A 13,909-nucleotide genomic window follows, 5' to 3' on the forward strand; every position below is an offset into this window, starting at 1 on the left:
TTCTGTAAGTTGTATGAATTGAAAGCCTCACGTAATTTACACTGGACTGTTGTATACATACTAGCATCTTCTCCCCCTCACAATCATATTTTCTCTCCTTTCCATCTGGCTAAAAATCATGGTAAATTGTGTCTAACACAAAGAAAAACCACACGGGCAAGACAGGACTGCCAAAAAAAAAAAAAAAAGCTAAAAGCATTACCTGTTACAATGTTTCAAAATTTAGATACATCACCACAGGAGCATATTATTTTTTAAATCATGCTTTATTAGGAAAACATCCTTCTTGATTACATAAATACAGGTAATATGCTCAAGGCATTATCATTTTAGGCACTAATTTGATTTCCAATCATAATCTGTATGCTCAAGACTAAACAATTCCCCAGTTCTAATCATCTTAATAAACAACAAACAGCTAAAGGTATAAATTTGCAGGAGTTCCGAGAACAACTACCATGCATGACATACTTAAAGAATGATTAAAGTCAAAATTGAGCAGGTGGCATCCATACCTAATATCCTTAAGTAGCAGTGGACAATTCTCTGGCAATACAGGCTATATTATCTCTCATTAACACTGCAAAGCTAAGGCATTGCGAAACTCTTGTGATTCTTGTGTTCTTAGAATTGTTGCCTACTTTTGACTATTCCTTATCATCAGTGACAAGGGTCATCCCTGAATTTGCAATTTGGCCTTTAGATCTCAGTCACTGAACCCCCAGAGCTGTTGTTTCACTTCAATGGAAAGATTAACTTTATTTCTTTAGGAGGAAATTCTACTTCAGCTTGCTTCCCAAGCAGTCATAATGTTTGTGTTTACTCAACCAAAGATACAAGTATAAAAATCTTTTTCAGGTGTTAATTTAAGCCAGCTGAGGCAAAATGGCTGAATTCTACCTTAAAAGATCTACAGTATCCCTCTACCCAGATGAGTTTCTGCTGATAATTCCAAAGACTTTCACAAGTCCTGCGCAAGTAAAAATCTTCTCTAACTGCACATGCTATTTCAGATCAGTTCAAATTAATTTCTTGCTACAGCCTTCAAAAAATTGCTACTTAAATAAGCAGCTATATTCAAAACCAGCCTGTGGGAACAAGTACGGAATCTGCAGGTGTGGTGGCTGAGCCAGACACCAGAGATATCCTTGGCCTTGTTGGTCATGAGCCATGGGATAACTGAAGAAGAGCTAAGTGAAAAACAAGGTCAATGCTGTGACCAATGGACCTTGCAAGATTAACTTTGCTTCCATATAAGGCTTGGACTCAGTGCTTGCCAGATAGCAAGGTGATAAGAGAAAAGTAGAGGCTTTGTTTTGGGATGGGTATAAAAGGGTGTAAAGCGTTAAATAAAGACATCCCAATGCTGCTTGCACTTGTGCATGAACTTGGGGTCCGTGCCTTCATTGCCACACCAGTTGTTTTCAGTTACTCTACTGAAGTTAGTAACATTACAAAACAAACAAACAAACGAGCACTAGTTTGGGAATCTTTGGATTAAAATAGTTTTGTATCTTTGAAGATCAAATGAGGGTTCTGAGAGAGAAATTCTGTATTAATCTAGGCAGATATATGCTACCATAATGTAATTTTTACTTTGACTATACTCACAGGAAAAAGCCATCATCATGTAATAACCTTTCATCTCATTAAAGAACACACACACACACAAAAATGTCTTCATACACATATGCAGGTTATGAAATAACTGACCTAAAACAACCAAACTAAACCAAATGTAAATCAGACTTAAGAAGTCAGCCAGATGCTTCTAATGCACACTCCCACGAGTCACAGGCCAGAACAGCTTCATCACCGATACTCTCATAATGCTAAAGAATCTAGCAGGCACAAGAATTTCCATGACAGTGTACATATGGCAAGTCACAGAAACATAATAGTACACATAAAGTTTATAAAAAGTACAAACAGGTTTTTGGTTTCATTAATAACACAGGAGAGATTTGATCACTATGTTGTACTTTAATCCAAAAGGTAAGATACTGAAGGCCCCATTTGTATGGGCAAGACATTCCTGGTCACCTCCTTCTCCCCAGCCTCACACAGAGCGTAGAATTTCAAACATTTAAAGAGCAGTAGTGTATCACTTCACATGGTACCCTCCCACCCTCAACCTGGCAAGGACAGAATAGCTTAAAATTCCAGCAGTACAATAGAGCTCCAAGACCTCTGTGGAGTATTTTTAGAGGCTCAAACAAAATGCATCTCACTTCCTCTCAGTTCAGACAGTAGCCCTAAACTAGAATGATTTAGACAGGACAAACCGAAAATTAAGGACTAAGTTTCATAAACAGATTGCTTAAAAAGAAATCCATGAAAGACAAACAGGTCTTTCCCAGAAACTGTTTCACAAATATCCATAAATATAAACAACGTGGAACTAGGGTGAGGCCAAGAACACTGTCTACATTCAGAAAACTAAAATAGCTAGGTCATCAATCCCCAAGAGCAAGCCACTGTGTCACTGCCACTGTTTGGCATCCAGCACATACTTTGAAGATCAACATTAAATAGTTTTGTAAAAGAAAATATCCTAAGTGCCAAAACCAAAACTTACTGAAGTAAAGCAAATCTGCACAGCAATACTTTCTGAAAACACAGTTCCACCAGAAAAATGCTTTTCTTGGGAAGAAAATCTATTTTTAATAAAACATCATAAAAAGCCTTTATACTTAGATAAAGATCTTCTATTTTCTCATGTCCCTGTCATGCTAGCTGTTCAGCAATGATCCTCCACAATTCCTGTAGGAGTGGAAAAAATACATTCAGGTATTTTCTCAGATCAGTAGGTTGCAATTATGGAAAAGTTCAACATGCCCACTTGAAGACAAGTTTTGAGAGACACGCCCTATACCTCCATCTACAGGTAGTATCCACCTGTGTAATCTGCTAGAACAACCACCAGATTATCTTTGAGACAGAGCAATAGAATTGATTTCTTCATTCTTGTAGCATGGGGTTTTTTTAAATAAAAAATTAGTATCATTCAAGTAACTTGTCTTAAATAATTTCATTGGTCTGCATGATCTTCTGCAGTATTCTGACTGATAATCTTGCTCTCTTTCTTAGCCTGTGTTGACAAACACTTTCAATAATGCTAGTAAAAATACTCAATTTACTGAGGAATGAAGGTCTCACAAATGCATGTCTTATACAAACACACACATGCTTCTCCATTGGACAAAGAAGATGAAAAACAGACCACTTCATGTCTGTAGAATAAATTAGTGAACACTCTGTCTGCTACACAAAAGATTAGTAAGCAGACTATCACACCATGACATCTTGAATTTTGGCAATATACCTCATGATAAATAAAAAACTTAGGTGTTTTAACAATGCATATATTTCGAAGACCGGTATAATCGAGGTTAGATTTCTGTACTTGTAAAACTTGTTTGAAAGTTTTGCATGCATGTTTTATGGCTGAAGGTATCAGCATTAAGTAAAATAAATCAATCTTATGAAGTAACTGTGGCCCCCGCAATCTTACTACGCATAAGTACTGCAGAAGACACAGCAATAGTATGTTTGCTACAGGACCGTCATTTCTTGTAACACATTTGCAATCCAGTACAATATTTGCAAGTTTTCTAAAAAGATGTTAGACTGTATTGTTCTAGAAGCTAGCAAGCTATTAGCTACACTGTGTAATATTCATAAGAGCAGACAACTGGTAGAAAAAATAGAGAAAGAGAACCATAAGTGCTTGGGAGGTAATCAGATAATTACAAAAATGTATCTGATACTTCTGAATAACAGAAGTTTACAGCTATTTGACATCTTCATAGATTATTTTCTGAACCCTGAACTGGGAAAGGAATTACTAAAACTACAAAATGAAAGTTTTTTTTTTTAAAAGCAAATAAATGAGAAGAGATATTGGTCCCATTTTCTAGTCAATCACAAAAATTGTACTCTACAAAGTAATGGAGATTGTTTCTTAACCTTTGAGGAAGTGAGTGCAATCTAAGCCACTGTACTGCTGGGGACAGAAAAGGGTATAGTCATGTCAATCTAGTATAGATTATGTAAGCACAAACAAGAATAATTTTAAAACAACAAAAGGTAAATTGAAATAAATGAAAAGGTAATTCTTATTCTCCTGTTCTTTCTTCATGTTAAGTAAACAGCCGAAAACTAATTTGAGATGATTATCCCAACACATTAAATTTATTTTAATGAATGCCACTTACCAACTGCTCAATTCGTTCATAAACGAGAAACTGGCAGAAATCAAGCTTAACGGGCTCCACAGTATATTTCATTTTTCTATCTTGGAGTTTCTCCAAATCATTCAGAGTATTTCTGAAATGACTGTAGGCTTCACACGTAACATCCATATGTCTTAAAGTGAAGTTCAGTCTGGCAAGAGAATATGTAATTTAAAATGTGTCTCCTATACTGGCATCTTAAATAGCTAGGTAACTGGAAAATGTACACCTCCCCACTATTCCTGAAAAGTGGACAAGACTTATGTTAGCATCAATACACCAATAATTCTTGGATGAATCTTTCCATTGATTTTAAGGTACATTGCTGCAACAGAATCATTGGCTTGGCTTCCTGGACTTGGCACCAAATCATATGAACAAGTATTACTTTACATATGTCCAGAGATTTAAGCAAAGCCTATTTATATATTAGTTTATGAATGGACTGTAACACATGACAACTTCAAAACTTCAATGATTCTTTGAAAGGAAAGACAAGAGAAATTGCTGTAGAAGTACTCAAGCTGGGAAACGTATACACCAATTCTATGTTCCTTCATTCCACTCTATGACCTCAGAAATACATGGCAGATGTTGTCAGGCATTATAGAATACATCAGTTTGGCCACCTGTTTATAGAGGTTATCTGCTGCAAGACAAAGGTAGAACAACAAAGGCCAAGCTCCTGTGGAATTCAAATTCTGAACTGATAAAGATTAAGCACATATAAAAATAAATGCTTGTCCTGAGCATATACAGCAGCCTGTGATCAACTAATACAATGAAAATCAGAAGCCAACCTTCAATGAAATCAGATGTTTCTTCCAAATAAAGAAAGCACGTAAAGTTTTTTTTTGCTTTTATTTTAAGTTCTTGGTAATACTTACCTCTTTTCTAATGCTAGATAAACTGTGCAAGAATTTCTCAAGTTGTGTGTGATTCTATACAGCGTTCTAAACAAGGCATCTGTCAGGTCATCATCATAGAACACTTAAAAAAAAGATTAGGAGCATAAAATATGTATGTTTAAGTTAAGTCTCAGGTATGAAACAACAACAGGCCTTAGTTCTATTCAAACAAGTCACTATTTTAACTAAATCCCAAAGTATATTTTTAATGGCAACAACTGACCCTGTAATAGTATCCACCGCTGCTATTTATTTCAGGCTTTCTTTAAAATTTCTCTTGTATCAATGGGAATCACTTCTGTAAGACAACTTACAAAACTTTAACAAGATTTCTCTCAGTCTGGAAATAGCTTACTGCAAAGCTAAAAAAGACAGCATATCACAATGTAAAGGGCCTCATTTCTTACAAAAATACAAAAAAGGCAGTAACTAATATACCATTATAATGGTATCTCCTTGGAAAGCAGTCTTGCAACACCTTTCTATATCATAACTAAAAATCCTCCCAGATAAGCTACCCTGTCATTTTTCAGTCTGTCACTCTAAGTAAGAAAAAGGGGGCTGGGGGAAAATATCCAAAGGCATAGACTCTATGGGCAAGCGCAGCATCTGAAACTGTTTTTCACATTATAGAATATATTAGTCTAACCACCTATTTATCATTATTTGCACAGAGGTTACCTGATGCAAGACAAAGGTAGGAAAACAAAACTCTTCTGAAAGTCAAATTCATCACTTACTTGTGATTAATGTTCTTGGAGTAATTTTTTTAGTCACAAATAATTACCACACCAAATGAAAGAAAAAGCTAGTATTTTTCAACATCTGTCTTCCTACTGCCAATCCAGAATGTAAATACAATTATTTAAAAAAAAATACAGGCAAGAACACTTAAGGCAGAGCTTTGACAAATTAGGTAAGGATCTGACCTATTGGATTTTAAAAGCAAACTAGGTTTGTTTAAATTATTACTCATAATGCTCAAGTGCTTGATTTAAAACCTTACTGTTTGTATTCTCCTACCATCAGCTGCTATTATCACAGTACAGTGGTCATGCAAATCAGCAATCTCTTCTTCAGACCAGCTATAAGGAGCTTCAGGATCTGTAACAAAGAATATGGCTTTGGTGTACAAGATTAAAATGTCTCAAATGATTGATAGCTTGAAAAAAGAAACTTCTTAACTCCCGTGGTCATCTGCTACTCCATAAACAGAGAACCCCACTGAAGGCAAATCAAAACCTCCCTCTATTCATTCTCTGAAGTTTCCTGCAGTCCTTTGCTTTCTCTGCATTATGTCCAATCCTCTCAAGGCTGACTGGCCAGAGTAAGTTTTCTTTGACTTTAGAATTTACAACCAATTACTACACTGTAGTGATATCACAGATTTAACTAGATAAAAATAAATACTACTTTAAATAAAAAACCCAAATGCATCTTCATATAAGTTTTAAGTTTCCTACTTCATCATGCTTTTTAAAATTTACTTTGTTAAAATATAGAAACTTTCTCTGAAAGTCTAAAAACCATAAAGCCTTTTCAACTAGCAGTATCAAATATTTTCATTAACCAGAATTTTTTTAAGGTCCAAGAAAGCCTTCTGAATGCATAAAGGAGGTTTCCACTTGCTTAAATAGTTGTTCTATTTTTTCGAAGCATTACATCAAATTCAACTAACAATATAAAAATCTATGAAGTAGGCTTCATATAAACCAAGCGCTACAATATTGTGTTGACCTTGCAACCACTAGAAAGAAAGTTTTAGTGATCTGTTTTACTATCATTAATTGCACTTTGAATGTTACTCAAGTTAGTTGCTTTTACTTTGCTAAAAGCAGCAGAACACATTCCCTTGGCAAATATTTAAAATATAACACATTCATCACTACATTTGGAACAAGTATTTGTACATCTTCAAATAATCACCTACCCTCCCCACCACCTTTTAGAGTTTTGTATTCATGCAGCGATAAGCCACACAATACCCCCACATTAAAACCTGGATTACAGTAACTTAAATCCATGTCATTGTGCCTGGATTCCATTATCACCTCAAAACAGATACATCTTGTTTGCATCTCTGGATTTTGACCTAAGTAAAGGACAGCCACCACTTGGCTATTCTCAACTTGTCAGTAAACCCTTCCATACTCACTGACATGGCAGTGATGTACCCAAAGACAATCATGTTCTTTCACCTTTTTTTCCCCAGAGGTGTGTGTGCTGCAAGACTTGCATCATAAAAAATGAAATAAGCATTTCTTGATGACTCTGAAGGGAAAAAACCCAAAACAAACCACCAAATCCTATCTGAAAGGACTCATTACAACCACCTACCAGTGCAGAATTCATGTTTCAGCCAGTCCAATTCTTTTACTTTAACTTCCCCTCCTGTGGGCAAAGAAAGATCACATCAGTCACAAATAGCCTTTCAGACAGTACCTAAGCAAAATCAAAGAGCCAAAATCTGTACTGAAACAAGTGATGAAGATATATTATAAGGACATATGAAACAAGTAAAGTTGAACATCAAATCATTTACTGTACAAAACCAATTACCCACTCACAAGAGAACAAACAGGATGAAAGGTCAGAAAGACAACCTATGTTCTCTTTTACATGTCTCACCTGCAAAATACTTCTCCTTTCCAGAGTTCTAGCTCTGTCATTTACATTCTGTTTATGTAACCCTTGGCTCCTGGATATCTGTGATGCTCCCAAGTACCTCAGTGAAACTCGCACAATGATTGTGTAGGAACTACAGCTGGTCTTAACTGCTGACCAGAGAAAGTGTTTTGCTCTTCACAAAAGGAAGCTGTCCCATTATGGGTCACATAGCAATATCATGCATCTTTCTTTTTAAATGAGTCACTTTTAACCAAGACGAAAATTTAATTTTACTTGTGAATATGCTAGCTAGTCAATGACTGTGCTGTTTAATCCCCAAGGAGTTCATATATAGGCAATTGCACAAACACTGACTGTATAGCACTTACTTCCCGGCTCCATCAGGTGTTTGTTTAATGCAATATTTTGCTCACACATGCCCAGAAGATCTTCACCAACATCTGGAAAAAAAGTGATCATGATATTCAAAATAAGAATATTTTACATGGGCCATGCATGCCCCTGACCTCTCAGACTAATACTCTAAATTTCTCTCAAGCTGACAAGATTAAAGAAAATTCAGAGCAACTCTATCCATTGATGATTGCTTCCCTAGTATACTTCTCGCTTTCATCTTTCAGCACTAAGCTCTTGAAGAAGAAGTTAGATCCCTATACTACCTATTTTAATCTAGGCATGCTATCTTGAATTCACAGCACGTGTTTTGCTGTTAAACCCTTGTGCTTAAAAGTAGTACTGCTTTTTCATCTGTTGAGAAAGTTCTTGTTATTTTTCAATAAACCACACAACTTTATACAAGTTGATAAAAAATTATTAACTAAAACTGAACAGATGAGGATGACAATCCCAGGATGAAAGCACTGCTTCATGAAGTTTCATGAAAATATTTAACTGAAAATAACTGCCTTACCCGTGCAATAAACTCTCTTTGCAACTGTTCCCATGATAATGCTTGTAATTCCAGTGCCACCTCCAAGCTCTAGCACTGAGCAACACCTGAACGTGTCCCGTTTAAACAGAATGTAATCAGCAAGAAGAAAGGCAGCACGCCAGACCTGTGCACAAGAGAAGCACTTAAAACTGAGTAAATTCTGAAGCACGATACATGAACAGCAAGATACTACAAGGCAGAATACATACTTGTTTACCAACATCTTCTAAGGGGGTTGCCATAGTATGTTCTGTGAAAATGAGAGTAGAAACAATTATCTCAAAGTTCCACAGTGACGAATTTGAAAATCAAGTCATGCTTCCCTTTCAAATACAGAACTAAACACTCTTCATTCTATATAGTAATGCTAGATAATGCTGAAAATGCCACTCTAAATAAGGATCACCCAGTTTCCCATAGTAAACTATTGCCCAAATCACTTCTGGAGAAAAATGGTAAATTCTTAAAATATTTACAATATCACAGTGTTACATTTGTTTTATTATCTCCTTTCACTTAACAACTGCTGTTCCATTTCTAAAGAAAACCTATTTTTCTTTTGGTTTACACAAACATATTTATTCCATATCTCCTTGACTGTAAGCCTACTGTTTACCTATTTTAACAACATCACTGCAAGTGTATTCTTGTTCTTCATCTTCAAAAGCACCTTCTTTCCCTTTCATCAGAATTACAGGATATACTCTATCCCTCAAAAGATCCTCCACTTCTAAATCAGAGGCACTTCGAGGTCTTCTGACAACTTCCAAGTCTCCATCATCATCTAGCAGAGCTTCTAGTCCTTCATTATTTAATTCTCTTTCTTTTTTTAGATTATTCCTGTCCTTGTCACACAGTTCATCTCCACTTCTGTACTGGTGTTCTCCTTCTGCTATAGCTTCTCTCACATGTTTCTCAGATGCCAAATCTTCTGTGTTCCAAAGGATTTTGAAATATGACAGGAATACTGTAAGAACACAGAGGGGGGGAAAAAAGTTAAACACCAGATAAGAACAGAATCTATGCACAACTTCCACATGCATGAACTTTTGGTATGCATTTCACATATTAAAACTTGGTAACTTGAAATGTAGTTCAATTTGCTACAAAGAACTATTTCTATTATTAAGTTCTGTCAGTAGAAATAAATGAAGCACTTTCACAGTCTACTGGCTGACTCAGCATCTACTCAGTCACAACACACACTTTAACCTGATTTAGTAACACATATTTTAACAATTGGCAGAAGGAATGGTTTCTTACACCCTCCAAAACTCTTCTGTTGAGACAAGCTCAAGCCAAGTTGAAAGAAGAATTAATAAAAGTTAGAATTTGTTTCTTTCAGTTAAGATTTAATTCCTATCTTATAAGAAACAAACATGTTCTAGTAAAAAGTAAGTAGAACTTTTTTATTGTTTTAAAAGTCTAGGAATTCAAGCAACTTCAAGCCTTGAAATCAGCTTAGCGTGAGTATAAGAGAGCAGAAATAAGCTCACAGGAAGCTGGACATGCTGACACTTTTTTTTTTTTTTTTAAGTCTTCAAACTGAATCTTTGATGAGATTGAATGAATGAGGCCATTGTTCTCAATACACCAATTAATTAAAAACCTTTTGCAACCATCATCCAGTGTGTCATGTCAGCATCTATTAAAAATTTCAAGTTATCCAAACATGGACCTTGCAATTTTAATTACAGGAATCTGCATTGTCCAAATACAACACAGGAAGAACAAATACTTGTCCTTCCATCTACAGTTGATCTCAGCTCTACAGCAGTGCTTAGATGGACTGTGCTTGACTTATACAGGCCAGTCATGGAACACAGAATCATGGAATTTGATTCAGCTACTCTCATACTAAACCAGTGTTTGAAGACCTCTTAGGCTGGGTACTATTATTTCAAAATCACACACAACGTGTTGAGACTTGAGAAAAAAATAGCCAAGAATACATCTAGTGAAAAAGGTCAATACCAACAAGATTTTAAGAATGTCTTAGAAGTATGTTCATTCACACCAAAGGGGAAGAGATAAAGTGCTTGCCATCATTGCTTTCAACAATTTCTCAATTTATGGAGTTCTATTCCAGTTTCTTTAGAAAGCAAGATATTCAAAGTTGGTCTACTGTAACCTGAGAGAAGTCCTTCTCTAGAGAGACCATTTTCAGCTAGATCTAATAAAATCCTCATTGCCTATCCTGGCATGAGAAATTCTTTAAGTCATCTACTGTTTGCCTGACAACCAGATTAAATTGATTTGAATATTTAACAAATTAGAGGATGCCATCAGTGAATGAAATGCTTTTGTTCTCCCAAGTCCATTCTGGTCCTCTGTATGTTCTATGGCATTTCAAAAGGTGTAAGGTAAAACTGATCCAAAGCAGCAGAGACTAAATCCCAATGAGGTTCCCTAAAAAACAGCCAAGTGACAGTGGTAGACTGTCATCATATTTGTTGAGAGTAAAAGCTGTCATAGTACAACCCAATTCTTGTCTTATTAAATAAGTAATTTCCCCAGACATTCGGAGTAGGTAGCATGTGCTGTTATTTCATTCTGTTGAAAGGTTCTTTGCATCAAGCAAGATCACAGCAAACAAATGTTGAACAGCACGAAGGCACACCACAGCATTAATTACCTGGTTTTGACCTGCTCAGGGTCAAAATTATTACGCATTTCTTTGTCAAGCCTACTTTCATCATTTTTTACATTGTCATAAGCTAGAACAGCTGCGAAAGTTTTCTTTTTATGTCATAACTGGGTTTGAAAAAATAATTAACACTTCTGTCACAGCAGGAGCAGTACTTTTCTACAGAACATTTTATCAGCAGCTTCAAAGGTCAGTTTCCTTGACAACTTTATAGAAACCTGCAAGCTGGCAATCAGTCTGAGGCATTTGCCAATTCATTTCCACTACAGCCTTGACTCTTCAAATTACCCAAGTCAGTCAAAACCACTGCTATTCTGAGCTTCTTGTTGCCAATTTTTTTAAAACAAAAAACGAAACAGACCTTTTAGGCTCCTCTGGAATAGATGGTGAATCATCACAAAAAGATTTTATAAACACTTATAAATTAATTACTGATAATTTGTTTTTAAACTTAAGTTACACTATAGAAAACCCCTGGTTTCTCAACTTTTGTTTCTATGTAAGAAATATCCCAATTTTTTAACATGAGTCCCAAAATACTGTATTGAGATTATAGATAAATGAACAAACAAATAAATAAAATTAAACCTGCAAACAAGTTAATTTGGTCACTTATCAGAAAGTAATTTAAGATTTCTTTTTTTAGGATAGGCTGTCTACAAATTCTACATTAATAGTTTTCACTTCTGTAGTTAATTTCATGAGGAGAATCCAGCTAGCCCTCTTCCTAAAGGCTGAGTAGGAAGTGATTCTGCTTCTAACTAACTGGAATAAAATATGCAATGATTAATATCAACCATTCAAAGGAGGATTCATACATTACAAAGATATGAATACACTTAAAATATAGCTCCATCAGTCCAAACATACATTACCTGGTTGTCCAACTGCATTCAATCGTACCATGAGATGTCTTTTGTTTGGACAGTGTAAGTGAACATCAGAAAGTACAGTGCCACTTTTAAACGTGGGGTTATCCATCTCTCTCTCTGTTACATCCACCATGACGTGCTGGTGAGAGGAACATCTACAGTACCGAAACAGTCCCCTATGAAGTGCTGTCACAAAGCGATACGATACTCTTCTATTAACAGGCATCAAGTAACAGTTTTGCTCTGCAAGATAACCTCATGACATAGCTGCTGAGAAGACCTCAGGCAAGATGTGACCGTGCTCCAATAAGACAGCAAGCTGTGCATCAGGATATTCAACCTAAAATCAAACACAGACAGCTTTGAGTGGCATCCTGACACTGTTTGAACTTTGCTGCCGCAGTATTTTAGAAGATAAAAATCAGATTACACTGTCCAATAAAACTGCAATGCTCCAATGCTCTCTTTCACAATGCTCCAAAGAATCAGCAAATACATAATAGCTAGTAACACACTGGCAGACATCACATATTTTAGGAAGACCTACTAATCAGCTTGTGTTATCCCCCTCTCCCCCCTCCCCTCCCAGGCCCCCAATTGTTATAATGAATGTACAGGCTTACAATGCTAAGTCAAGGTCTTCAAAGGAACATAAGGCCTTGTGTGCACAACTTCACAGTTTTAAGGGTTCTTCATAGGACTCTGAATTTTCTCAGATATGGACACAATTACCAAATGTATTATCATAGGTCCCCCAAATTTTCTAAAAGGAGTATCTGCCCCTTTGGCTCCTTTTATATGCCTCCACTAATTGGGCAGCTAATGTCTCCTTTTTTCAGTGATCTTTATTCTTCCCCAGAAAAAAAAATAAAAACACCTGAAATCATCCTCATTACTTAATGTCCAAGGCTGAGTTGTCTCTCTGTCCTAAGGCACAAGCAAATAAACAGAAAAAAAATAAACAGAAAAATAAAGAGGATATTTATTTCCCTATGCTCTACAAAGGGAAGGGTATGTGAAACACTGATGAACCATATATCTGAAAACAAAATGTGTATCTTCAAAACCCGAGATGACAAGCTTGGATCACACACACACACACAAATCACTAACCATTATAAAAATTATTTAGTTGACAAAGACACCCAGGTCCCACCAGCTATGAGCACCCCTAATACCCCTTATGTAAAGGGGTTGATGCCATTTCCTATGTTACCATTAACATCTTGGAAGATTAAGCTAAATTTTCTATTATCTGCTTGTGCTTGAACAACATCATAAATATACAGCTATAGAGGCTTAAAAAGCTTCAAGTTATACAGGCAACCTTCATTAACTTCAGTTATCAAGTTCCACCAGCTTTTGCAAAATCTCATCCAGCCTCCAAACCTGCCCTTTGCCAGCAGAAATCTGTGCACCAGCTACATCCAAACTTGATGCACAGCAACAGAACGCAGTTTCTCCACCACCTGCGGAGGAGACAAGCCAACGCAGCGCTACCAGGGAAACGCTGGGCACCGTTTCGCGGTCAGGGCAGAGCCCGAAGCCTCGAGTCCTGGCCTGCCCAGCGCAGCGCCCGCAGCCGAAGCCTGCTCTTCCCGAGGAGTCACCGCCTCCTGCTCGGGCGGCGCCGGCGCAGCCCCCAGGCGGGCCCCGGACCGGCAGGTGTCCAAACGAAGCCGCCCCCC

General features: G+C 36.6%; 1 protein-coding gene across 1 annotated transcript; it reads right to left on the minus strand.

The window, feature by feature from the left end:
• Positions 1-2,326: 2,326 nt before the first annotated feature.
• METTL22 (methyltransferase like 22) lies at positions 2,327-12,469 on the minus strand. The gene is made up of 10 exons (XM_009640337.2): positions 12,225-12,469; positions 9,319-9,669; positions 8,912-8,952; positions 8,682-8,826; positions 8,140-8,211; positions 7,481-7,534; positions 6,167-6,247; positions 5,123-5,225; positions 4,218-4,386; positions 2,327-2,763 (listed from the first exon to the last, which is right to left on the minus strand). Exons 1-10 carry the CDS (start codon positions 12,445-12,447, stop codon positions 2,728-2,730), a joined length of 1,275 nt encoding a protein of 424 aa, XP_009638632.2. The 5' UTR covers positions 12,448-12,469; the 3' UTR covers positions 2,327-2,727.
• Between the last annotated feature and the right edge of the window lie 1,440 nt (positions 12,470-13,909).

Source organism: Egretta garzetta, unplaced genomic scaffold (assembly GCF_000687185.1).
Source record: "Egretta garzetta isolate BGI_Z169 unplaced genomic scaffold, ASM68718v1 scaffold176, whole genome shotgun sequence".
NCBI lineage: Eukaryota > Metazoa > Chordata > Aves > Pelecaniformes > Ardeidae > Egretta > Egretta garzetta.